The sequence below is a fragment of the Neolamprologus multifasciatus genome, chromosome 7 (genome assembly GCF_963576455.1).
Source record: "Neolamprologus multifasciatus chromosome 7, fNeoMul1.2, whole genome shotgun sequence".
NCBI lineage: Eukaryota > Metazoa > Chordata > Actinopteri > Cichliformes > Cichlidae > Neolamprologus > Neolamprologus multifasciatus.
The window spans coordinates 48298351-48326278 of NC_140445.1; the positions used below are offsets into that span (position 1 = coordinate 48298351).

The following is a 27928-nucleotide window of genomic DNA, read 5'->3' on the forward strand; positions in this document are numbered from 1 at the left end:
TTTTACACAGATATTTAATTTTTTTTACATTCATTTAAAGATTCTTATGCCATTGCAATGTGTATAGTGTATAAATGATAGTTTCATATATGGAATTTCTTAAATATCTCTCTGTCCAGGGTCATCAATGCAGGGAAAAGCACATTAAATGAAGATCAGGCTTGCTGTGAGGTCCTGGTTGTTAAAGGGAGACCTGCAGGAAGCCTCCCGCCTAACCGAACCCCCACGACCCGCAGGAGATCGTCCCTGCCTAATGGTGAGAGTCTGGGCCTCCAGGAGAACCTGGTAAGTCAAAATGGAGGGTTTGTTTCTACCCCCCCCCCCCCCCTCCCCGCCATCACATCCAGCTTCACGGACATTCTGCAGATGCATTTTCACGACAGGAAAAGACAACAGAGAAGGATAGAATACAAACCGTGCTGTGATCTATTGCATTTCTTCTCCATTTGTTATCTTTAGAAATAGCACGCTGTCTGGATGAATAAACATGTGGGCAGCCAAAATAATTATTTGCACTGAAGTAAAAAGAATGGAAAAAAAGGAAAAGTCTTTTGGTGAAATCGGGTGGAAAGTTAATAAAGGATCACTGAGCAAGTGAAACGGTGTTCAACGAGACAGTCTTATATTTGCAGACCAAACATTTTACAGAATTTAGCAGATTATCATTCATGACTTAAGGGTCATAATGCCTCCTTTCTTTCTAGAAAAATGCTATGGCAGACTGAAGCCTTTACATTTTAGCTTTACTGATGAAGGTAATGCAGGTAGAATGAGTTCATCAGTGAATTCCCCTGGGGCCTGTTGGTGAGACCCAGCAGTTTATTGGAGCGGACAGCTTAGCGTCCTTCACGCTCCACGGTAGCCTTCAATGACTCTTCACACATTTCACTTAAAAGTCACCCTTGTTTGCTTTCACAAGAACATTGTGTCAGATGGAGTACTAAAGAAAACTGTGTATCATTATACCAAAATGCAGTGTCACTGCTCTACTGTCACGACATATTGACACACTTAATTCGATCACTTGCAATTTATCCCATTCCCTACAAGGCAGAGAAAAGACGAAAAGCGCAAAATGTTTACCAGCTCTTTAAAAGTCCTTTGTGATTACAGTATACTAATACTGCTCATAAAATTTCCTCTCAGCTCACCAGTACTTTAATCAGGCCCAGCCGGAGCCTACAGCAAACTCATGCAAGTATCTCATGACTCACTTTCGCAGTGATGTAGCGTTAGAGCCTTTTTAGTGCTCTTTGCCTGCCTCGTAGACTCGCGCTGTAGAATTTGCCTGCGCCATATATAGACAATCAGAGGCTTACTTTGCGCAACAAAATGTGATGCATGCAACAGCAACTCTGTGGCTATGTGACACTGAAGACCGATGGGATGAATTTGAATACTGTGTAGAAAGGCGCTCTCATCCACCAACTGTGAGCAGCGCAATTTACATAGTACAGCTTCCTGTTTGTGTTTGAGAGCTGTACCTTGAGTTCTGATGTTGGTTCTGATTTGGTATTAAAAAGGTCTCTCTTTTCGCTCTGTGCACCATTACAATGATAGTACATCAGCGGTTCCTAAATGTCACGACTCTTTGCCCATCAGGCTGTACTTCACATACTTCCACCTTTGATATTCAGTGGATTTTCGGCGTGCAGTTCATAGATCAGTATGAATGCAAAGTCAGATGAAGTTCCTCCTCTCGCATTTTGCATACTTAATGTTGACACATTTTTATTTACTTTGATTCTTATCTGTTTCCAGGACAACTCTGAAGACCTAACTTTACACTACTGGGCATTGTTCGATGGCCACGCTGGCTCCGGGGCAGCTGTAATGGCCTCTCGTCTTCTCCACCACCACATTGCCCTGCACCTACAGGAAGTGATGGAGATCCTCTGTACTCCTAACCTTGTGCCGCCCACGTGCCTGGGTGAGGAACCTATCAATCACCACCTCACCCCTTCATCTCAGCGTGTCCTTACAAGGGCTGCATCGCTCCGGGGTGCCGCAGGGGCTCCGGGTTCCCCCAGTACCCCACCGACACGCTTCTTCACAGAGAAGAAGGTGTCGCAGGAGAGCCTGGTGATTGGAGCCATCGAGAACGCCTTCAAAGACATGGTAAGAGGCACGTGCATGATCTGTAGTTGTCTTTTGACCTGTAAACGTTCCATGTCAAATGCATAGATTGTATATAAAAGATGGATTTAGCCACAGTGGGGTCATAGATTGATTTACAGGATACCATCATGAAGGCTCGAGAGGAGCATTTTGATTCTATGGCACTTTTGGGCCTTTCATTAAAGTCAGGTGGTATATCTCTAAGCAGAGCACTTTACTGCCCACACCTGTTTTTATCCGCTAGTTAGAAAAATGCTGTAACAATGAAAAGAATACAAAGAAAAGCTTCTCCTGCTCTTCATAAAATTATGCTTTTCCAGCTGTTTTGCCTGGAAGCAGGGCGTTGCTGGAAATGAAAAGATTAACTGTATTCTGTTAAGCTAAGCTACAAACCCATAACCATATAATACTTTTTGATCACTGCACACACCTTTAGCTGTCATACACATACAGGGAATTTCCAAACTACTGTTCTTTTGCATCCCATGCTCCACTTCATCACTGCCTGCTCACATATTATAAAATTAATAATCTTCACATCTGTTAGCCTCTAGTTGCTATCAGTAAATGCTGATTTGTCATGATTAGACAGTCAAGCCAATTGCACATAAGCCTCCTAATTTCCTGCTGGTGTGTAAAGGTGAGCGCGTACACACATACAGCACACAATATAATCTGCTGTTTACGGTAACCATTGTTTCTGTTTATCAAAGATCCATTCTCTAATAGTCTGACTGTAACAAAAAAAGTGTTGTTTGTGTTCACAGTGCATGAATGATCATTTACATTTTATTGCTATATGTTTGCTGGCGTTTTTGGTTGTTGTTTTTTTTAAACAGTGTAGAAATGACCTGAGATACCCTTTCTGCTGCTAATTTGCTCAGTATGTTCAGTTATACAGCTGTAAAATAATTATGTGCTACACTATTAAATGACTTTATCCATTAGAGCCTACATTAGTATTTCTCATTACGTCTTTGCCTTCTTCATCTGCCTCTTCCTCTACCACTGCCCTCTCTTCTCCCTAATTTCCATGCAATCCTCTTCCACCTCGCCTGCTGATGCAAAGTCGGGGCTCTAACACATGAAATCATCCATTCTTGTTTATTCCCAATATTGTGACACTTACTTATTGTCAGCGGATTAGATGTGCAACCCTACCGTCTCCAGGCAGCTGACAATAAGGTGGCTACATAGCAACAATCACAAGTTAACATTTTTCCAGTTAATATTACGCGCCTAAAACTTACACTATTCCTCTAATTAACAGTTTCTCACATTGTATGAGAGTTTCTTTACTAAGTGCCTGACTCCAGCGATGTTAGATCAAAAGAAGTTTCACTAACACTGGCTAACAGCAGCTAATCAGTGCAAAAAGAGCCAACTGCTGCCATCCAGTGGTGAGATTTTCCACATTGTACCTTTTAAATTGACTGTTTCTGTATTAACAGTACTGCAGGTTTTAATGAGCTTGTCTTGAGCATCATCCGCCAGCACTTTAGAGAGGAGATTATGTGTCTCTGACAGCTGGTTAAAGGTGATAAGGTACTTATGGTGTGATCACACGCTGTAAATTTTACCAGAAGCCTGATAGCCTGAGTCAGACAGCAAGTAGCACAGCCAGGAGAAGTAATGTACTTTCGCCATAAGCTGCTGCAGGTCACAAGCACTCAGCATCTGGCTGCGCTCTAAGTGGATGCTTGAGATTTAACCCGTGGAGAGGCCATGGGCTCAAGAGCAGAGCTAATCAAAACATTGCTAGCCTGTGTGATTGGGGGGGTCAAAGTTCACTTTTTCAGTTTCACCTTCAGGCTCTCTGTTCTTGATTATGTTTGTAATGATCCTATGCACGCCTGTATAGGGAGATTAAATTCTTAAGTCAAAGAGGGTTTCATTTGCAGTCATTCACAGTTTCCCATGTAAACAGTATAATGCCTGTCCGCCAGTTTACATAAGCAAAGGTTTTTAGGTATGTTCAGAATTCCAGTAAAACGGGTGAGAACTAACTGCTGATGCACCTGTACCTCAAACATGGAATTTACTAATGATTAAAGCCGGAATCTTTTTTGTCCCTTAGCCCATAATGTGCATTTCCTGGGAACGTTGCTTCCGGCTGCTGTGTTATACACAAGGGATCGCCACATGTTTGATTTGGAAGATTTTTAGGTGATATGTTCTTTATAACACAACACAATTTGTGTCACTACACTTGTGTACACCACACATCCCCATGTTTAGACTAATATCTGTGTAGTGGAGGTAAAGCCCCTCCTGTAATAGGCTAGGCCTGACACGGAATTATCCTTTTGATTGCAAAATCATAAATTCTAACTGTAAAATGTAACACGGGTCAGATATTGGTGAATGGCAGTGTGGACCAGTCTCCTTGGAGAAATCAGTGCTTAATGCCGTCTAGTGCTTCCATTTGTTGACCACTAGGTGGTAGTGTGTGGTTAGTAATGTTTAAGAAGCAGCACTGCCAATTGTTGGTTATTGAACTGCTGATTCGAAGTTGTGAGGGATGTTTTTTGAAACAGACAGGGTGATTACTGAAACAATGTCAGGCTAACATTTGTTGAACATTGTGGCATTAATTAGTAGAAATCAGGTTTCGGGTTCAATTCAGTGTTTCACCGAAAAGGCAGCACATTCTCTGTGGTGGAGTCCTCCTTACTCTTTTCTTTTCTACTTGCAACCAACACTGGCTTCTTTTCCTCCCGAACTTGCCCCTGAAAGAGCTATTTTTAAAGCATATATTTTAAAGCACATACAGTGTATTTTAGGTTCATTGTTCGGTGCTACACTAATTTGTTTCTTCAGGTGGTCACAGCGTGTTTTTTCATACAACACAATGGGTTCTAATTACAGTACTTACTCTCCTCCCGAGCAATGTTCCCTCTAATTTTTCATGTGTCTGAGCGAACACACAAACTCCCTGAGCGATTACTTTGACCACTGTGAGCGACATCAGACGTGTGCACTGTGGTCACGCCGGCATCTTATCCATCCAAGTTACATGGTTTATTAAAATAATCAAATTACAGCGTTTACATTTATGTTAGACTACTTTTAATTAACTGCTTTAGCCCACTTACAATAAAAATTAATAAATAAATCTTGTTCATGAGCTGTGTAGTATGTGAACACTATTGGAAGTAAAAATAACTTGAACTCCAATTTCGAAAACACAACTTACTTTTTTTGTTATTTTTTTAATAAAGCTTTGACTTGTATTATGAGTCTGTGGTCTGGGAGAGAGTCCTGTAACTCTCTGTCTGCAAAATACAGTATATAATGACCAATGTTGGGCAATTAATTATATAGTTACTTCTTCAAAAAAGTAACTCAGTTTGGCAAACAACAAAGTTTTTTGCAACTATTTTTTTAAACGCAACCAAGGCATTTTTAAATAAACATTTCAAACTATTTACAGAACAATCAGCTGTTCTGCATAAAATCTGATGCCACACAAATTATTTGTGCCACTACAAAAAATATTTCTGTCCACTATGAGATAAAGGAGAACAACAGCCTGATACCTGCAGGCCTGACAATAGGAGATGTATCACTCCTGTAACACCTGTAACATTCAGTAGTCGCCTCATTGTTCTGACACACACAACAAAACTATTGACTACACACTACACACTAACTACACAAGATTTGCGCTAAACGTCTCAAATCTCTCACATCTCCACACACCGCCGTCACTCCTAAAACTTCCCCCCGTTTCTTAACAACAAGATGTCACGTTGCCATATCATTTTTTGATTGGTCGACATGGTACTTTTTTGGACCAATTGGAAAGGTGGGGGTGGGGTTTGTTTTTGCTCACAGGCTTTCGAGCCTTTTTTCTTATAAAACTCCGTTTTTACCGTTTCTTCCCGCAGTAAATATAAACAACGACAGTATTCAGGGATAGAAAACCAAACATTGCATATTTTTATCACAACTCTGGTTTTACGTGACCTATCAACACAATTTAAAAACTGGTATGAAGTCCACACTTTTTCCGTCAATTGTTCCGTCTGTCCTGCTCACATCTGCAATGGTTGTACACGTTGTCATTAACGTGGCTTCACTTCACATCAGCCACGCCGCTTTGCTAGCTAAAACACCGGTGTCGGCACATAAGGACGCTGTCATAGCCCGTCAATGACGTTGATTGGCTGCGTATATACGCATCGGCTGAACTATGGGATACGGTGGCATCGTTCTAATCCCATATGGGAGCAGCCAGTCACTTACTGACTAACACTGCAAAACATGATTGTTGAAGTATTAATTTTAATTTAAATTCAGGTTAGTTTTTTTTTTTGTGCGCAACGGAGATTTTCTGTGCGCAGAGACCGTGCCAACAGTGCGCAATTGCGCACGTGCGCAGCTTAGAGGGAACATTGCTCCCGAGCTGTCACTTATTTTAATTTCAGTAATCATTTTTCCGTAAAATTAGATGCAGTTTGGTTCAAATGGCACACATTTCCTCTTGGAACAAAACACTGTCAGCTCTGCTCCTGCTGAGAAACTACTCAAAAGCTGATTTTGGCAGAGTCTCACCCCTCAAAGGATCTAGACCTGTTTTTGTTCAAGGAAGCTCGTTTTTAGCCCCCCTAAAGAAAGCAAGCAAGAAAAAAGAAAATGGAAAGTGTCAGGGAGTCTTGAAAAGATTTGGTCTCACATGAAAAATCTCACTCAATCTCTGTATCTTATCAGCAGGCTCCACCTTCAGTTCTGGCACACATCCCCATTGGAAATAGAGGGACTGTTGATTCCTGATAAGCCCTGTGTAAATATCAAAACCAGTGTTAGCTGATAGACGGAGGTGTATCACCGGAGCTGTATCTTAAGCCAGGGCAGGAAATATGTCAGTACTCACTCACCTTTTTTTTGTCCAATTTATTTGTAGATCATATCATATATACACTTCGTACTATGTATACATCGTATAATCGAGTTTAGCCATAATAATTGTCTTTGTACATTACACAACTACATTTTCAAAAGCTACAACATGCTTATTGACTTTTTAAACTAGCCTATTAGCTTTGCAGCTTTAAGAGAGAGACTCAAACCAAGGTTAGCTTAATTGGCTGAAATACCAGCTCATCAGTTAAAAATACCCAAGAGCCAGAACGAGAGAAATATGCGTACAAGTTATAATCACAGGTTATTTGAAAGTGTTGTGGCCCGAGCTTTAAAATAGTTTTGCACATAACCTCTCATGTGACAGTGTAACATTTTGATTTATAGTTATAGCCTGTACTGAGCTAACAAGCTGCTTACTGTAGCAGTATATTTATCATGCAGACACAAAACTAGTATTTATTTGCACAGTAGTCTACTGTGCAAATGTTTTGACTCATCCCTCATATCCTCATATCATTCACTTGAGTCCCACCACCAGGACTGCATACAGTCATTTGAAAACATTGTTTTTCATACGGCCGTATAGCAGTAGTGAACAGTAGGTACCTGTCAAATAGGCTTGTGGCTGTGTGAGTGTGTGTTTGATGCTAGGAGTGTTTTTCTAATTTGCAAAAAGATTTCACCCAAAGGTATTTTTCTGCATTCAAAATCAACTGATAGTTACTGCTGTCGCTAATTAGTTCAAAATGATTAATTCCGTTAATTACCTGCCACACTGTCGATCATGAGAGCTCTCTTGCCTGACATTAATCCTCTTTTCCTGTTGTGACTGTCCTGAGTTGTTTCTTTTCATTTCCTGCTTTTAGACCTAATATCTTTGGGCTCTCTCACTGATTCAGTAAACTCACTAAATGATAAGGCTGGTCTGAGCAGTACTGTGGCCTTCCTGACTGGAAGAACAACACACAAAAAACTTTTGGTCTTCGAAAATGCAGTCACACAAAATGTGAGTGTACCTCGTGTCTATTTTTGACTTTTAGAGCAACTTAAAGATTTTTTTTAAAACAGCAACATCCAAATTATTTATGGGCGCACTATACCTAAATATCAAATTCAATTAAGTTTTATTTATATAGCACCAAATCACAACAACAACCCTCAACCTGCTTTATGTTGTAAGGTAAAGACCCTACAATAATACAGATAAAACCCCAACAATCAGAGGACCTCCTGTGCAGCCAATTGGTGACACTGGGAAGGAAAAACTTCCCAGTTAGGAAGATCCTGCAGAACCAGTTAGTCATCTTCTGCAAGAACATGGTTGATGGGCTGATTGGTTGATGGGTTGGTACAGCTAAAAGATTTTTTATGAAATGTTTTCCCAGTTGTGTTTCACTGAGTTGAGATTCAGCTGTCTGATGCGATATAGGCGTGAATCGTACGATACCTTTTATGTATACTAGCTGTACTTTGAAGTGGGAAACAATTGCTTAATTCTGGTTGGACTCTCCTTGTTAGAATGTCAGATTAAATTTGTTTTAATTCACTTAATGTCCCTTTAATTGTTGGTATGTCGGCTAGTTTGTTGATATGTTGCACGACTGATGTGACACTGAGGGATGTCAGTGGTATTTTTCTTCCTTCCAGGAAACAATAAAGATGCAGTGCTGTGCAAAAAGCGCTTCAGCATTTATAGTAGTATGGTATAAAGAGAAGAGCATGTATGAGCGTTGAACTGCTCTACCTCTTTCTTTTTTTTGTCTGCCTTCTGGTTTAAAGCTCAGTTGTTTCTTCCTGGCTCAGGCACACAGGAGAAAGGTGTAGATGTTTATGCAGACATTTTCATTATTGAAGACTTGCCTGCAGCAAGAGGTATTGGATACAGCAAGGATAAATATGCATAGCTCGCTATGGATTCATAATTCATCCAGGGTGAAGGACACATTTGTTCACCCCTCCTATCCTCCAACCCCTTCCTTCAGCCCCCTACCCCCAGGAGTGTCTGCTGGAGTGCAACCCACACACACGCGCACTCAGATTCACACTTAATGCATCTTACATCTGGACACGAACACATAGTTATGCACACAGAGTGCGCACACGCTGCATTCCACTCCTGTCTCCTGTCAGAGAACCACACTGCTCGCACTGCAATGCTCGCACGCTTACAGAGTCGTATTCAGATGGAGGGCGTCGGCGGCAGAGCAGAGGGCGATACGCTTTAGTGAGGGGTGACATTCCTCATGGGACAAACGTGCTAGGGATGGACTTGCTGCAAATGTGTTTGCCAATATTATCGGCCCCACTCAGTCTGTTGATAGTGACACCGGGATGGGAATGAGGTGCCTGATGGGGTCACTCGTTTCCCTGAAATATCTTTCCGCTTCTGTAGTGCGATTTAAAACAAAACAAAACAGAGGAGCCGCTACTAGCAGACCAGCAGACGGAGAGCACAAAAAAGGGTTAAATGCAGCCTGAGCGGCTTGGTTCAAATTTACGTTAGTGCTTTGATTAATTCAGTGACAGGTTAATTATTCATCTAATGAATGAACTGACGGCACGGTTTTCTTCAAATCATTTTTGGTTTAATTAGCACCAAATTAATCTGGGCTAATTAGCTGGTGTAATAATCAGTGGGCCCCTCCAAACTTTCTCATCTGTCCTTTTTGGTTTCCATTATTTTTTATTGCTCCTTGACTTGTGGCACTCTTGATAAATGAATTCATTATGGTGCTATAATTAATAATGGCATCACGACAGGATTTAAGTATCAAGGCAATATTTTTCTCAGTATCAGTTTTAAGCTGTATGGGGGAAAACAGTTCTTCAAAGCTGTGGTGATTAGAAACATGACGGTGTGCAGAGGATCGGTTGTGGATTATGTGTCCTCGTCATCAGAAGAGTAATCTGTCTGTGTCTCTGCGTGTTTTGTCTTTTTTTAGGATTCACAGATAGAAAAGGAGAAGGCGGTCTACAACATCTCAGGTGGCTGCACAGCGCTGGTGGTCGTCTATTTACTCGGCAACCTCTATGTGGGGAATGCCGGGGACAGCAGGTGTGATACACATGCCATGAGTGTATATGTCAGATACAGTGGGGGGGGGGGGAATGATTATTTGATCCCCTGCTGAGTTTGTGAGGTTGCTGCTTGGATGTGAGGAACAGTCTCTGGTGTTTATGCTGGTTTTATTTTAATGGAGAGACAGAATATTAACCAAAAATCCAGAAAAACATCTCTTTGCATAAAAATACACATTGATTTGTATGTCACTGACTAAAATAAGTATCCCCAAGCAAAACTCGAACAAAGCATAATGCTTCCACCTCTATGCTTGACTATGGGGATGGTAATCTTTGGGTCATCTTTGATGACTGCGGTCCAACTCCCTTCAGCTCATTTACAAGCTCCTGCCGTGTAGTTTTGGGCTGATCCACCACTTTTCTCATGATCATCTTCACCCAATGAGGTGATATCTTACATAAGAGCTCCAGACCGAGAGATGTTTTTTTTCCGAATAATCACACCAACAGTGGTCAGCTTCACATGAAGCTTCTTGTTAATGGTCTAACAGCTCGTTGGTCTTGCCCACAGTGGAGGGGAGGTTTTAATGAATTAAACTGATTCTGTGGACAGGTGTCTGTGGACATAATGAGCTATAATCAGGAGTATCTCTAATTGCTTGGTTGATTGTAATCTGTGTGGCACACAAGCGCACAACCAATCTGTAGCAGCAGATCGTAGTGGATCAAACACTTACTTCCCTTAATAACATTTTAAATTAATTTAGAACTTTTATGTGACGTGTTTATTTGTTCTGGATTTTTGGTTAATATTCTGTCCCTCTTGATTAAAATGTTGTTTATTTGTATGTGAGAAAACTAACAAATTCGAAAGAGGTTCAAAAATAGTGATTTCTCCTGTAGCAGAATCTTCTTTGTTTTTGTCTCTGTGTTTCTCGCTCACCTTCTCGTGCCCTTTAGCCTACAGGAACAACTGTGTCCCTTCCTGGATGAATAGAGTTTTGCTTTGTCTGCTACTCTCCCTCAGAGCTATCATTATCCGGTCTGGGGAAGTCATTCCCATGTCAGCAGAGTTCACACCAGAGTCAGAGAGGCAGCGACTGCAGTTCTTGGTAAGAAAGAACCTTTCTCAGCTCCTTTCTAGCAAGCACAGCTGTCAGATATTAGCAGAGCTGGCCTCCCCTCCTGTTGAGACACCAGCTATGCTTAGCTCTGTCTCTCTTACACGGCCTGCTCTCTGTGCCAGCTTAATAGACTATGGAATTGTTTTTCCTATCCCTAGGGCGCGTCAATCTTCTTCTCTTTCTGTTTTTTTTTTCTCTTTTCATATCACAGGCCTACATGCAGCCCCACTTATTAGGGAATGAGTTTACACATCTGGAATTCCCAAGGAGAGTGCAGAGGAAGGAGGTGGGGAAGAGGATGCTGTATCGTGACTTCACCATGTCAGGATGGTGGGTTAACTAATACTTTTTTTTTTTTTGACTAAATTACTGATTGAATGTATGTCAGTGTCCAGTATCCACCTGGGAGGATAACAGTTTGTTTTCTGCACTCAAGTCCTTCACATTTGTTAGAAATGCTGTCAATGTTATTTAGCCACATATCTGGTTGAATGCATTTATGAGCCTTCTGAGAGAAATCTCTGCAGCCTAGACTATTATTTACATTCCATAGATTTTTGTGCAATGTACCCTATAAAGAAATTCATCTGTGTCCCATTCACCGAGTAATTCAGTTCATTAGCACTCCACAATCATCTTGGGAACTTTAGATTGTAAGGTCAGTAATTAATTATTAACACAATGGCCACAATGGGGAGAAGAAACTTTACTTTAAAAAAAGCCATTCAAGTCATCAGTTGTCATAAAGAGGTCAGGAACTGTCCTTCGTATTTCTTCTTTTGTGTGTTAGTGGGCAAAGCGAAGACCTTGCTCTGTGTCCTAAAGTAAAGAGAAAAATAAAAAAGTGTAAAGATGGAGAGAAAAGGAGGGAAATAGAAAAAAATGTATAAAAACTAAGAACTGACAAACAGTAAAAGCTGAGACCAGGGCACCAGAGAAACGGAGGCAGGGAAGGTTATATATTGTATAAACATTGTGTTTACATTTTCTTTATGTAGAAATGGGTTCAAGGATAGATCATTTAATTTTGTAGCACTACTAAAGCTTTTAGCTATCTCTGGGAAAAGTAAAAACAATCTATTAAACTAGCATTACCGCATATTCAAAAACACTCAGAAATAAAGTAAGTTCTTCATCGCTACCTTTACAATTAAACAGCTAATTTAGCATATTTACCCAGGTAACTTAACACAAGATGGATTACAAAATTAAACATATAGAACAGTGCAAAGCTCTTTAAATGAAAAAAAAAGGAAATTGGGTTACAGATTTATTAAAAATACGTGCAAACACAACACTCCTTATATTAATAATATTGAGGTCTTCATTCTGCTTAGGCTAGCCTATGAGATTTGCTATTCATGTGTGATTTTACAGCATTAACGGTGTGTTTGGGTTCATTGCCACGCTGATAAATTCAGCCAATCAGATGCTTTCCAAATGGTGTTGCATTGTGAATCAAAATCTAGACAAGTCAAAAACCATGACAGAGCCTCTGCCATGTTTTACAGTTGGCTACAGGCACTCACTGTTGTACCTCTCAGCTGACTTCCTCCTACATCCTGATAACGATTTGACCGCTTTTAAAGTTTGAATAATTCATAAGTCAGTTTTAAGGGTTTCAACAAGGGGAAAAAAACATTCTTCCAAAAATGCTCAGGTACAAGGATGGAGTTGAAAATGAGTGAAAAAGCAGCCAATATCCAAAGAAAATCTTTGAAAGACCTTCAGAGAGCCTTTTATGAAGTTTGTGGATATGATTGTATTCGTATCAACTAATGACTCATGCATGCAAGCACACACAGACACATGTAAAGAGAGAGGGGATGAGAAAAATCTAACGCTCAAAACCAGATGCTTGTTTCGAAGTGCAGGTGTATTATTATTATTATTATTATTATTATTATTATTCACGTATCTGGTTTGTGGTGGTGGACCACAGTCAGTATTGATGCTCTACTTGAGGTGTGACTAATTCTTATAAAAGACGCACTGTTTTAGGAAATTGAACTGGTAACCTGTGCTGACACTGAGAGTGTGTAATATAGTTAAATATAGTTTTAAAAACAGTTTTTTTTTTAATCCATTATTAATAATTACAGATCATTTAAGTTGATATGTAGAATGATCCCTTATTAAAAATCCCCAAACTAGTGGAAAAGGCATTTCAGTTTAGAAAGCCTGCTTTTTAATGTGATTCTAATCAGACTTCTGCATGTCAGTCAGGATGCTCTGGGCTCTTAAATAGGATTTCAGTGCCGTTTGTGTCACTTGCACTGCGACATACGTTGGCAGCATTCTATCCAGAGCTGGCTGAGATACTAAACAGAATCCATGCAATGACTGGCAGAGCTAATTATTGTGTGTTTTATGTTTTGTAATGTTTCTACAAAACTACTCGTATTGCTATGCAGACACATTTACAGGAGAGACACTCCTATCGAAGGAAAGCGTGAACTGAGGATGAAGTGGGTGACTGACGAGAGTTGAGCAGTATATTTTTTTTTGACTCCACCTCCATGAAGTGGTGTTTTATGGCTCTGCTCAGTTGAAGCAGATGTAGGTCAGTCAGTGGCTGCACTTCTTATTGGGCCCAAAACTCTCACTCAGTCTGCCTGCTTACTGTCTGAGCAGCAGAGACAGCCTGTGATGTATTTTTAATCAGGTTCTACCCATAACCCAGTTATGGCTCAATTTCACCCGGACTAAGTCTGGGCCTTAAATTAGTACCCTGTCAGCTGCTGTAGCTAATTGATCTGAAGTGCACGGCTCTGACTTAACTGTGTCATCGTCTATAGGTGCAGATTATATGCTGTATAGGGAGAGAGGATCTTTTTTTTTATCTTTCTTCAGCTTGATGTCTGTGCATGTATATGTGTATGTGCAGCCTGTGTGCCCACATGCTGTGAGCGCGTAGGCGTATGCTGGCGTCCAATTCCCTCAAAGGCATCCGTGATCAAGGCTGCAGTCTAATGAAGGCATACAGGCCTGCAGCCCACCTCTCTGTCTCCCTCCCTCGCTTTCTTTACCTCCCCTCCCTCGGCCAGTTGGACCAGATTGAGGTTCTGGCGTTGGCATCGTAGGCTGTAATAGTGGTCATTGGCCGGCATGGCAGGCTGTGTTATTTGCCCAGAATGATGGATGTTGAGCAGTCGGCCATGTTCGCTGTAATGTAGACACTGCGGTAACACAGGTGGGCAGGTGGAGGGAGGGAAGGAGGTTGGGGAAGAGGGGTGGGTGGCTGGAGTAAGGAAAAAGAAAAAGAAGTAAGTGGATTGAGGTAAGATGTAAAGATTGATAAACAGATGAAGGAAGGGTGATTGGTATGTTGTGTTGGTCACAAAGGAGGGAAGGGATGAATGACAGTGAATGGTTGTGAAGCACAAACAGTCGTATCAGTGGCATTCACTCAAAAGTCTTTAAGGTATACTTTTCTTCTTACAGAGTGTTGTATGTAAGAAGAAAAATAAATTACCATGGTCAGCCTTGAAAACAATACCGGGTTCTTGTGGACAAACACTTTTTTCAAGGTACTTGGCAAATAGATTTTTCCAGGCATCTCGGGAAAACGCGCCTCGTCTCATCTGCCTCTCTCTCTTCATGTAATCCCACACTGACTCCAAGACGCTGAGATCGGGGCTCTGTGGGGGCCAGACCATCTGTTGCAGGCCTCCTTGTTGCTAGAGATGGTTCTTCATGACTGTGGATGCATGTTTTGGGTTGTTGTCAAGCTGCAGAATGAATGAATTTGGGGGCTGATTAGATATCTCCCTGATTATAGCGTGCGATGCGTCTAAACAGCCATAGTGCTGAAAACTTCACAAAGTGCTGTATTAATTTCGCCCGCCTGGAATCTCTCTGTCTTCCAGCCCTCCATCTGCTCCTTCTTTCTTTTTCCATTATGGCTTTGTATTGGTATGACTGATGCCTACAGCTTGCATTAGAGGAGTCGCTGGGTCACTGCCATTTTCTCTGGCCTTGCTTCGCTCTTGAAAGCACCACTCTATCTATCAAGGTTGACCAAAAAAAAAAATTTTTTTAAACCAACTGTCAATTGCACTAATTTGTGTGACTCATCCAGTGCTGACACGGCCTGTTACAATGTCACCTCAGTATCTGTTGACAGGTGTGTATATATAGCAGTGTGTAAGCGAGTTATGACGCAGCGCATGCACTGCCAATTTTTTTTCTGTCACCCCCTCTTTGCAGCGGGCGGAGGTGACACCACCTTCTTCCCTCCTGTCCACCTTTTAGTCACCTGCAGGGAAAACATGATACAACCCCTTCTGCCCTCTTTCCCTGGTGTGCCCGCCCCCCTTTTAGTCACATGCTGCAATGTATCAGGCAACCAAACATCCTGCGGTGCTTTACAATACTGCAAAGTTTCATACTGAACCAATACCAAGTAGATACAGGGTCAATAAAAGGCAGGTTATGTAGGAGAGACTTATGAGATGAATCATCATTAATTTGCCAATTCTGAACCCATTTTCACCAATAAATCCCTGTGATTTTTATTTTTACTTTACATTTCATGTATTTTGATTTGGGGTTTTTGAAGATCTGGAGTGTAAATGTACCTGCCTCTACAGCACTTTACTGTAGGTTATTAATAAAATAGACGTGCCCAATTGATCTGATACCAATACCAATTCCAGCGGTAGTATTGATAATGTCGATATCTGGTTCAATTCGCCCACCTCTAACATCCCCTGAGCTGGGAAGCTGTCGGCATCAGTGTGGTCAAACAGCGCGGCCCTTGAGCAACTTTCTTTGCCGTTTTTAGAACTCAGTGTCCCAGAGCAAGGAGCAGGTATCATAACAGGATTAATGTGTATCTTTCTCATTCTGTCACACTCTTGTTATCTCGAGTCAGACAGGCTGGATTCGCTGTAAACACTCGTCTCGAGGGGGAGGCCGTCCCTGACAGCAGGCTCTGGGGATTTTATCCAAGACATCTTTGAAATAATGACAGGAATGCGTGTCTCTGTGTCCTGGTTTTTGTTTGTTGTTTTTTTCAGGAGATTTAACAAATCTTGAAGGTGAAACGGTAAAACAAAAGAAGTTTTGAGTGACACAGCAGAAGTAGCACCTCTTCTTCTTTCCTTTTTTTTTTTTAAACAAAAACAGTGAACCCTGTCTCGGTAGTTGGTTTTAAGTTTCGTATCATCGGTCTTGCTATTTTAGATCTAAGAAAATGATGAGGAAATCCTTCTGAAGGCTCTTATTTGGTAATACAGCTCTCCTCGCTTAGATGAGGCTCTAGACTGTATTCCTGTGTTTGTGGGCTGTGTTCTCTGTGATAGTTCTTGCTTTCACAGTAAAAAAAAAAAAAAAAAAAGTGCTGAGTGCAGCAGTGTAGCGCTCGCCTAAGGTGGAAACATATGGTCTCTCTGAGTGAAACCAGCAGTAATGTAGAAACCATCCTGGTCCCTGCTAATCTGAAGTACATGGACTGTGGTGTGCTGGGCAGACTTGGGTCACATTCACAAATGAAACAGTTGTCTTTTTAGCAGCTTTTCAAACTAAACATTTATTTTCAGGAAATTTCCCTACATGAAAAACATCCCCAGATTCACATTAGGCCGCTTTTATGACCATTCTGAATATTCTTTTCCTCGCTCCCTGTGATCTGACGGCTAAAATAAAGAGAAACCTGTGTTTCTAATTGTATTTTCAACCAAGTCAGCGCTCGCTCAAGAGCCAGAACTTTATTCACAGCACCTGGTGCGAGTTCTGAATGGAAAACTCTGACCTGGCAGCTCTCGTGGAAATTGGCTGGGTTTTGTTATGTATCTGGTACAGTAAAGTTACACAGCTGCCCCTGTGAAGTACAGCTGCTCGCAGATGAATAGGAGCACACGCACCACGGGCAAGAGTGCTGGGTTTCTTCACTCCGACTTTCCGAATTGTAAAGGTGAAAAGTGTATCTCTTAGATCTGTGTTGAATACAGCGAGCATTGTACAGTCTTCCTCCTCACAGCGCAGCTCTGTCTGGTCCCAGTGTGAAGACGGTAAATTATTCATTAGTTCGCGTGGGGAGTTTAAAGAGTGCTCTGAAAACAGGAGGATGGAAAGTGTGGATTCTCTTGCATCATTTTAGCTGCTTTACTTTCAGACCTTCAGAAGCGTACACGCGCAGGCGGCACAGACAGTTGCAGAAAACCAACAGTGCACCTAGACTGTCTCGTGCAGGCGTCTTCTTTGTCGCTAGGGATACCTTCACAGGATCAGTTAGAAACGGGGGAAAAAGAAAGTGAGAGAATTAAGCTAAGGATCTCTGTGTGTTTGTGTGAATTTTTAACTCTGCCTTTTCTCTCTCTGTGCCAGTCCCCTCATGTCAGCAGCAGGGCCTGTGGGAAGGAGAGAGGGTGGGGGTATGGAAGTGAAGTATCTCTAGGGCATGTGTGTGCAGCCTGCTATAAACGGGAAGAAAAAAAAACATTAACGTGTTCTGTATTCTTTGCACAGGGCATATAAAACCATAGAGGAAGATGACCTAAAGTTTCCCCTGATCTACGGTGAAGGGAAGAAGGTAAGAAGTGCTTCCACAGCCTCATGTGCCATGCATGTAATCAAAGCTCACCGGGGCATCATTGGTACACCCGACCTCACATCACCCAAATCGCTGTGTAGAGACATTCCTGGCCTTTTTGAATCCTGCACAACCTGTAGCACAAACGGGCTTTCCAAGGACTTATTATTATGTCTTTCAGCCAATTTAAAAACAAAAAATGAAAAAAAAAAATATGCAAAGGTCTAATGTGATGGTCTTATCTGAGTCGTGTGCTAGATGGATCTGATGAAAGGTAACATATGTTAACTGAATATATCAATACTGAAACATCTTGTCAACAATCTTGTCAACGCTGAAAAAAGGGAAATGACACAGAACAAAAGGTCAAGAGTTTCCCCCTCGTTCAGTTACACTGTACATGCAGTGGTGTGTAAAAGCCTTTCTCTTTTTTCTGACTTGAAAAGGTCAAAGGAGCAGTGTGATAGACCCGAATATGCTCTCGCCATGCTCTTCCCCAGTTTTCACTTCCGTACATACAGAAAATAGATTTGAGTTTGACTGACAGCAGGGGAAAGATGTCACCCCTACAATATTCTGTGTGCCCACAACCGCATTCAGACTCACCCCGGCGCAGCTGCCGGTGCCCACGTCGTATCCTCTCCCTTTGAAGTGAGGAGTGGAGATGGATGGCTAGATAGAGTGAGAGAGAGGAACGCCAGAACACTTCAAAGCCCCTAGTGCGCAGCCCTCTGGGCCCCGGCACTCTACAATTAATCCCAGGATGTTTTACCCCTTTCTCTGCTGGAGGAACCTTTCCACCACTTTAAAACACTCTCCCTGCGTCGTTCTGCATACTGATCCAAGCTCAGTCCTACTCAGCTCCTCTTGTGCTCGTGCCTAAAAGTCCTTTCTCTGTACAGTAGAGATTTCCAGACAATATGAATCAGCTTCAGGGAGGATCAAACAATCAGTATGTGATTTGTGATTGAAGTGCAGACTTTCAACTTTAATTGCAGGATTTAAAAAGTGTGTGTGTGGGGGGGGGGGGGGGGGGGGGGGGAGCGTAGCACGGTGGTACAGTGGTTAGCACTGTTACCTCACAGAACCAAGGTCCTGGGTTTGAACCCACCATCTGTTGCTGTGAGGCATGTTCTCTCTGACATGTAGTTAGTTTAACTAGTTTTTCCTGAATTGGCTCTAGTGCCTAATGGCTGTCTGTCTCTCAGTGCATTGATCCAAAGTGCTACATTTACTTATTTATACTGTTACGGATTCAAATATTGGGGATGGATACAAGAGGAAAACCAAAAATAACCACACTGGTCCGGCCGGGTCAAGTCAAACGATGATTTAATGAACACACGCGTGGGAGATGGACACCATACAGCAGACAGCATCAGATCTCAAAATGGTGGAGCCTTGATCAAACTCTTATAGCCTCTAGTGGCCCCCACCTAATCATAAAAGCCTAAACATTCACATTCTTTCTCACACAGCGCCTAAGCTACGACCTTGGCTCCCTGTTTATCTGCTCCTGATGAGATGGGGCAGTATGCTCTGTTCTCTTCTAATCAGACAAATAAGGCGATGACTTTCTGTGAACAGTATTTCTTATAACTCAGCAGTATAATGCATCATAAAACAATATCATCCATTCACAATAAATCAGCAGTCTAATGTAATGCAAATCAGTTTACCAAATGTAATAGTGATCACCTTCTTCTAATTCAGGAGCATAATGCAAACTAAAACTACATAATAATTCACAATCTTTAATTAGGGTCTAACATGGCATAAAGTAATATCATAATCCGACAATTCCCCCTGATGAGCTCTTTAGACTTAAAGAGCTCACTTACACCCTGCAATCCAGTGTTGCCGGGTTCATTTCTCCTTACTCCTGAGGCCCTTTGTCCCCCTGTTGGGTGAACCATATGTGAGATGACCTCTGTGTTTGCGCAGTTCGGATGCAAGAAAAACTTTTATTACAACCACAATAGTAGATACAGATGATACTCCCATCACTCCCCAGTTCTCCCACAGCTTTATTTCGGTGCTACCTTATACCCTCCAAACGTACTCAGACTAGAACCTCTGTCCGAGGAGCTTTTAACCTTTATTTTATGGCTGTAGGCACCAGTGTCTTCCAGTCGGGTGATCCTCTGCTCTTGTTTCCTTCAACCTCAGGGGTTAGACAACCCTTCAGTCGTTGCACAGATCAGGGGATTATTCTGCCCCGATTTCAAACAATGATCTGTGTATTCTGGGATCACAGCTGTGTTCCCCAGCAAAAGGAACAGAAAGGTGTTCTCCTTATGACCAACAACCTCTCGAACGTCGTTGGTGTGGTGTTCCTGGATTTCCGTTAACCCCTTCATGGTTATTGCTGTGTTTATGGGATCCATCCTTTTGAGGTGACTAACTGGAGCCCAAAATGCCATGACACTTGAACCCAGTTGATGTTTCTGCAGTCACCGTGTCTGTCTCTGCTGCCAAGGATCCTCGTATATCGGTGACCTCGTCTGGTGTCTGTTCCTTCCTCTGTAAGAGACAGAAAACCAAAACACCTCTCTTCCCAGCTCTAACAATCTAATGTTGCTGTCTACTGATCTTTTGGTGGTTCAGAATTGGTTTAGAACATTCAGAATGTCCCAAGGACTTATCCTAATTTAGTGTATGTGTGTGTAAGCGTGTTTGCATGTAGCCCGCTGCACTCAAGGCATTTCCTACACTTTATCAGTCCGGACTATCGCCGAACGAAGCTTATGACCTTCAAAAAACCGAGTGCCAACTCATTATAAGCACATTTGCAAGATATGTATAAAAATGATTAAAACCACTCGTTCTAATAAAAGACATAAACAAATTAGCCATTTCTAATTCTAACATGTGTCCATTCAATGAAGCTAGAAAATTAAAAGAAAAGGTTAGTGACCTCATATCTTAGAAAGTATCAAACTTTCTCCTATCCAGTGTCGTTGCTCCAGTCTGGTTATCCTGTGTTAGGGAATGAAATCAATTTAATTGTCATGTTAGATCTGTTCAACTCCTGGCTCCGCCCAGAGCCTGCGTCTTCCCAATTGTCTAGAAACAAAACCTGTATTATTATGAACTTCACTTCAACATGAACTTGTTGACTACTTTTGACACCTGTAGATAGAAGATTAACATGGGGTTATAACAATCACTGTAATACAAATGTTAATATGTCAATAGCTTCAATAAATGTTCAATGCAATGCTTGTTATATGATTCTGATGTAACAATAATGCTGATGCTAAAATAACAGTAAAACACACCCTTTTTATCCCTTACTGACCACAGCAGGGGCATCTATGTTTTAATTCAGCCATGAAGCTCACCTGATTCATCACTGAGCCCCACCGGCACTGGCATTTGACAGGGTGGCGCTGCATATTCTTCCTTTAATGTCACTATTTTCAATCTGTTAATTAGAGTGCTTAAACATGAAGTAGACTACGTCCACTACAAGTCAATACAACTGTGAATGTGGCCAATTATCAATCTATTACCAATCAATAACAAAAATAGCTTTTATTTTATGCATGCTTTTAGTCAACCACTCACCCAGAGGATCTTCAATCCCAGAAAATTCCTTCTCCTCATTTAATTAGTCTGTCCTCCTTCCATGCCCTGGTAACTGGTCCATCCAGAGCCATATCATCTTGAAATATACATACAACAAGCCAAACCACACCTTGGTCACACCAACCCTTTTCCGCCCTGAAGATGTCCAACGCCATCTTAGTCTGGACTGTCAAAAGTGACTTTAACGCTGATTGTTCCGACAATCCATTTTATAACATTTCCTGGTCAGATTAGCCAATCTCTGCACACTGGAATAAACATAATCAACATGATCAACATTTTTCCTGTGTGTGATTTCACCATCTTATTGACTCCAACGCTCCATCCTTATGTGGTTTGCTGCATTATGTTTATCTAGAACTCCACTCTGTCTCTAAATGTTTGAAGAATTTTTCATGTTTGGGGTCAAGTTTTAAGAATTTGACCATACGTGAAATTAATGATGTTATCACCCCCATCGGGGCTTACCTTTCCCACTTCTGATGAAATTCCTCCCTATTCTTTGCAAGTACCCCTTTTGGTGGCAAGAAACTGTTGGTGTGGTCAAGTGGGTGCTGTAAAAACAAAAGCTCAGGACAGAACAGTTATCAGTCATGTACTTCATACAAAATTAACATATATTGAATTTCATATTGATCCTCTGAGTGTAATGGTACATTTTAATTTGAATTTATCAAAGCTAAACACAATAATTTTTCTTTATTTTGCTCTTGTTCTTGTGCAGCACCACATCTCAGCACATGCCCCTGTCGGTTCTATCCTACTTTTCTAAATTATTGACTATTTCAATTGAGGACCTAAATGACATGGACCAGGGTTTGTCATTACATATCTCTATTTTGAATGTGACAAGTCTATCATTCCCCTGTTATTCATAGACATCAATAGAGTTTTTTTTCTTTTCTTTTTTCTATCAAAATTAATTGGCTTTTCTACAGTGGCCTGCTATGGTTAATAATAACATGTTCAGTCATGAATGAAATCAAAGCTTCTCTTCACTTTAGCATTTAACATTCCCAACAATATAATGTGATACATTAATCGAAACACAGCTAATAAAACACAATTTTCTTGATGGAAACATCAGTAACTCAAAATTAGCAACCAAAGGGTTAAGTCTGCAGTTCACACTCATGTGAAGCTACAGCCTCCCCCTTTAGTCTCTGTCCTCCTTCTACTCCTGCAAAAACAAAACAAAGCGAGACAAAACATCCACCCTTCTTTTACAGGCTGGGTGAATTGTTTGTGGACATTTACTAATCCTAAAGTCGGTACCATTTTTGTCTCAGTATCAAGTCAGTTTAAACATTTAGTCGTCAGTCCATCACAGTCCAGTCACATGCATACATTCACACACATTCATACCAGATATTGCTGATAATGGAGTCTCACACGCAACCTATTCGAGCCTCCATCACCAACAAGATGACGTCATCATTTTAAAGGAAAACAGTTCCTTGTTTTTTTTGGACTGGATTGACTCGCTGCAATCCTTTTAGGCTCAGGACTTCTCATGTGATCTATGTCCCATATAAGTGAATTTCTCCAGAGCCCATTATAATCATGGAGAAAAATACTTTGCAACTGTTTTCAGTAAGAATGTTTTATAGCGCTTTAAAGTTCAATCTCTCAGGCCTGGATTAAAGAGCTGATTTGTTAAATCAGGAACTCACAAAATACCAAAATATCACCACCGGTGGATCACTCCTCTCAGATGTTCTTATTTCAGTGCACTGTAACAAAAGCAAAAACAAACGTGACCAATATAATACTCATATTATAACAAATACTGGGGCCCATTGGAAACATGTCCAAGCATAAAACCACCTTTCTCTCTCTTAGAGAAAGAAAACAATCCAAACCTCACTGATAAAATCAACCTAGTGTTAAGCAAAACCCAAAATCAACCAAAACTTCACCAGAAAGTTTTTCTCTGTCCCGGGACAATATAGTGTAAGCATACAGGTACCGTAACTTCTTTTGCACTGACAAAAACATGTTGGACTTATTTGATTCAATAGTGGACACCAGTTGCACACAAATGTTTTGCTTTGGTAGGAACTTAAACAACTGAGTTAAATCAACACCACCTTTTCATTTTCAGTTAACCTGTGCATTTTGAGTTCATATTACACGATTAAGACATGTTCAGATGGAGTAAGTTGAGCTCCTGGAATATTTTAATTCTTCACAATTCTGTCATTTTATTTCAACACTATTCAATAACTTTTATCCAAATTCTACTTGGACCCTTAAATACTACATGTTGTCTTCATATTGCCTACGGTTCAACAAAGTCTAAATTCTGGTTACCATAAAAATTTAATGGGTCTACAACAACTACCATCCTCCTATCTTTATCCTGATTGCAGGAGGGCTGGGAAATAACCCTAAAGTGATAGGTTACGAGGCAGGGTGCACCCCGAACAGGTCACCAGTCTATCACCTAAAAACAAACAACCATTTACACTTACATTCACAGATAATTTAGAATCATCAATTACCCTAGCTCTAACAGCTGCATGACTTTTCACTGTGGCAGGAAACCAGAATACCCAGAGAGAAACCACTGCAAACTAGCCAGACTGTGGACTTGCACCCAGGACCTTCTTACTGTGGAGCAACAGCACTCACCAGCATGCCAACAATGTAGGAAATACAGGGAAGCTATAATTTCCTGTTGAATTTTGTACAGATCTTTAAAGCCTGAGGCGATTGTGTTAAATACACGTGGAATGCTTACGTAAATCCAAGGGCTGGCCCCCTTTTTCTTCTTTTTATTTTATATTTTATTATTGTTATTATTTTTATTTTTTATTTTTTTATTTTTTTTTAGTGTGTTCCTCCTTCAATTAAATCTCAATCACAAAAATGTGGTGCTCCGAAATAAGGCTCACACCGCTAATTCATCATTTTCACTCTGTACCACTGCTCCTTATCAGGCTGTGCGAAGCACAGTAAACAATTCAGTCGAGGCCTTGAGCCATAAACAGACATCACTCACAGACATTGTTTTCATAACCAAACTGCTTTAGACCCTGTCCCCTAAATCTACACAAATGCCCTCTGGGTGACATGAAATGCATTTAACCAATTAACAATCAATGGCTTCTTGTTGTTGTAACAAATTCTGTATTTGGAGGTTTGTGTGCAGCATTTTGCGTATCAGCATAGCATTTGTTAGTAAAGCATTCTTCATTGCATCAGCGTGTGTGTGTCATTCTTCATTGCACAAACATGTGTATGTGTGTGTGTGTGGATCACTTCTCAGTGAATTGAATCAACATTTCGATTTGTGTGCGTGTGTGTGTGTCATTTCTCAGTCAATCAACGAGTGCATATGTGTTCATATGTGTGTTTCTCTTGCTTCTGAGTCAGTGTATGTAAATGTGTGTGTTTGTGTGTGTGTTTGTGTTCATCACTTTCCTGTTCTGGTGTTCTGGGTAAACCATGGCCTGAAGCGTGCTCTGGGGTCCTGCTCTCCTCCTTTTCAGTCCGTTTGGGTCCATTGGTGCTGCTGCCCAAAGTTCTGTCCATACTGGTTCTGGCCCCAATTGAGGCAGTCCTTTTCTCCAGTGTCCTGCATCTTCTCCTTGTCCAGCTCCTCCTTAACTTGACCCTTTTTGCTTCTGTAGCTCCTTCAGGGTTTGCTCCTGTGTTGGAGCTTCTCGTCAGGTTTGGCAACCTCCTGCTCCAGCAAGCTCCGGCCTGATTTCAAGTCCTGTATCTGGGACTCCAAGCCTGACTGATGGGTTCAATTAGCAGCCAGCTCCTCCTTAGCCATGCTCAGTTTCTGCTCTGATGCCTTGAGCTCTTACTGAGGGCAGAAACCTCAGTCTTTTCCGTACACGTCAGATTGAAGTTTATTGATGTTTTCCTTGCTTTGCTCCCCCGGCCTTCTGCAGCTCTGCTGTCCGGCTCTTCTCAGAGGTCAGCTCCTGGCTGAGCCCCGACACCTGTGCCTTCAGCTTATGTTCTTCTGGTGCTTTTGTCCAATCTGAGGTGCCTCCTGACCTCAGTTACTCCTCGTGTCTCTGGCACGCCCTTTTTGCTGCCCGATCTTCCGTGTTGGTCCGTCACTGTCCTGCACAGTTTTGATGCAGAGTTGTTAAGGTCAGCATTTTTTGCTCGGCCTCACTTTTCATCCGGGCTTAATAGGCGTCTCGTCACAGCTCTGTCAGCTGAAGCCGTCTGAAAATCTCCCCCGTGTAGTGAAACGGGCCTTGGATTTAACGTTCTCCGTCTCCGCTGCATGAGATCGCTTTCCTGCAGCACTGTTGACATTCTCAGGCTGTTGTTGTGGGTCCAGCTGCTGTAGCATTTGGTCAGGGTCACATCAAAGATGGTAGAAGGGAGAGCAGGAGTCCAGGTCAGCCTCGGCTTTCCGGGCCGACAAAGCAGCCTGTAATTAAGCATAAAGAGAAAAAACAAAAACAAAACAAAAACAGACGAACAGGAAAATGATGTTGTTTTGGCTGTGTTATTCAGAGAGGGGCCAGGCCCTGTGTCAGCCTTCTCCCCCCCCTTTTTTTTGTTTTTTCTCACTATATAATCAACTCCTAACCCACCAAATTGACAGGACAACACAGGTACACGTTAAAATTCTTAAGATCATGTTTAATAATTCAAAAAAGGAATTTTATTTCATTCAATAATCACTTGTATTAATCAATCAGAAGAAAACATGTCACAATTTGACTCTTTTAACCACTAAATTTGTTGTTTCATCACTGGTTTATGATTTACCAGTGTCTTTCTTTTTGAAGTCAAGTTGTTGTCCTGCAACCCAGAGAGTTTATTTGTTAGTAGTGGATAAACTTTATCATTTAACAACAGGTGTATGTTAAGTTTCGCTGCTTTAACCTTGCTGGAAAATCTTCACGTGTTCATGAATGTAAGCTGTTTCTTCATTGCGTGTGTGTGCGTTTGTGGGTGGGTTATTTTAACTTTTTTCTCGAACAAGACATTTCTCTATTTGTGTGTGTTTTTAATTTTGTTTCCCAAATTTTGATTTCCCACCTTAAATAACAGCATTCCATGTCTTCAGCCAGGAATTAGAGCTTGCTTGTGAGATTCAGGGACACATGGTGCCAAAAACAATTCAGTGAAAAACTTGCCTGAAAATTTCCAGTGATGGTAACCGATAACTGGAGGAGAAGATGTCCTTTAAGCTTCTTTTTCGGGTCGGGACAAAGCGAGAGGTCAAGCTGTAAAATTTTGAGACAGAGCTTGGCCTGTGTGTCGTCCCAATTTTGTTAATCTATCCTTTTGCTGCTGTACTCAGGTCTCCTGGTTGAGAGAAATCCACCTGTATTAGGAGACTAAAACATTCATTTACTATTTTTCTTACAACATCCATTTAGTTCATCTACGTAGATTTTACTCTCTCTCTTGGTGCATAGTTCACACAGTCAGGCAGTTGCCTTTTATGGGCATGCAAATTTCCGGTCACTTACCCCCAGCAGCTGCAAAGCCGTCTCTCCCATATCAAAACTCAGCCAAACATTAAACATTCACCGTAGTCATTCAAAACTTTATTTGTAATATTATAATCAGCAAAATCAGCGTTTTAATTACCGGCATGTATCATTGTTTGCAAATCATACTTATAAAACTCAATAACACGCTAAACAGGAAGTCCTCTGTGGGCTTCACAGCAGCCACCTCATTTGCATGTTCACACACTATCTAAAAATAGCTCGCAGCGCTGCAGCGCACTGTCGTCACACACACAGCCTCGTTTCACACTCAACTTTCTATTATATTACAAAGACGTCTTATATTTACAATCACTCTCAGGCCTGAAAGTTTTAGCGCCTACACAATTTTGACAAATTTAAGATAACGGGTCCAACCGAAGAAAGTCCAACTTTTTTGTAATCAATTAACCAGTATCAGACTCTAACTGTATCTGGCCTCATCTCTAAAATCCCTAACTCAATTTACAGTGCCCAAAAAAGCGCAGATACCGTTCAACACGGTAAGTGGTGCAACCACTAGTTATTCTGGAGTGCCCCAAGTTCCACAGTGACCAACTGACTATCCCTCAAAGAGGACCTAGGCGTCCCTGGCCTTGGCAAGCGTTACCTCTGAGCACTGCGCCTCCTAGTGGACTCTAACCACCGTTCTCACAAAATTTATAATACTTTTAAACAACAGACAACACCCAAAAACAAGAGTATGACTGAGGCAGATGCAACGTTATGGACAATGGAGACTCTAACTCGCAACATGGCCAACATAGATGCAATCTTTAGACCAATGGAGACTCTAACTCACAAAATGACCAATTCCCTATCAAACTACCTGAGACTCTAACTCAGTATTATTTTCCTTTACCTTGGGACTCTAACCCAGTATTATTACCTTTACCTGAGACTCTAACTCAGTATTATTACCTTACCTGAGACTCTAACTCAGTATTATTACCTTACCTGAGACGCTAACTCAGTATTATTACCTTACCCGAGACTCTAACTCAGTATTATTACCTTACCTGAGACTCTAACCCAGTATTATTACCTTACCTGAGACTCTAACCCAGTATTATTACCTTACCTGAGACTCTAACCCAGTATTATTACCTTTACCTGAGACTCTAACTCAGTATTATTACCTTACCTGAGACTCTAACTCAGTATTATTACCTTACCTGAGACTCTAACTCAGTATT

At 41.3% G+C, this 27928-nt stretch overlaps 1 protein-coding gene and 1 long non-coding RNA gene across 2 annotated transcripts in view; one reads left to right on the forward strand and one right to left on the reverse strand.

The window, feature by feature from the left end:
* Positions 1 to 27928, forward strand: part of ppm1h (protein phosphatase, Mg2+/Mn2+ dependent, 1H) — a 40270-nt gene that overhangs the window by 5097 nt on the left and 7245 nt on the right. Inside the window, exons 2-7 of the mRNA XM_085165712.1 lie at positions 120 to 285; positions 1762 to 2118; positions 9927 to 10039; positions 11033 to 11117; positions 11341 to 11459; positions 17601 to 17664. Of these exons, the coding sequence (XP_085021838.1) occupies positions 120 to 285; positions 1762 to 2118; positions 9927 to 10039; positions 11033 to 11117; positions 11341 to 11459; positions 17601 to 17664 (904 nt within the window). The remainder of the gene's footprint in view (positions 1 to 119; positions 286 to 1761; positions 2119 to 9926; positions 10040 to 11032; positions 11118 to 11340; positions 11460 to 17600; positions 17665 to 27928) is intronic.
* On the reverse strand, positions 22273 to 27904 carry LOC146515182 (uncharacterized). The gene is made up of 2 exons (XR_014874986.1): positions 27840 to 27904; positions 22273 to 27653 (listed from the first exon to the last, which is right to left on the reverse strand). It is a non-coding gene; the product is annotated as an uncharacterized LOC146515182 (long non-coding RNA).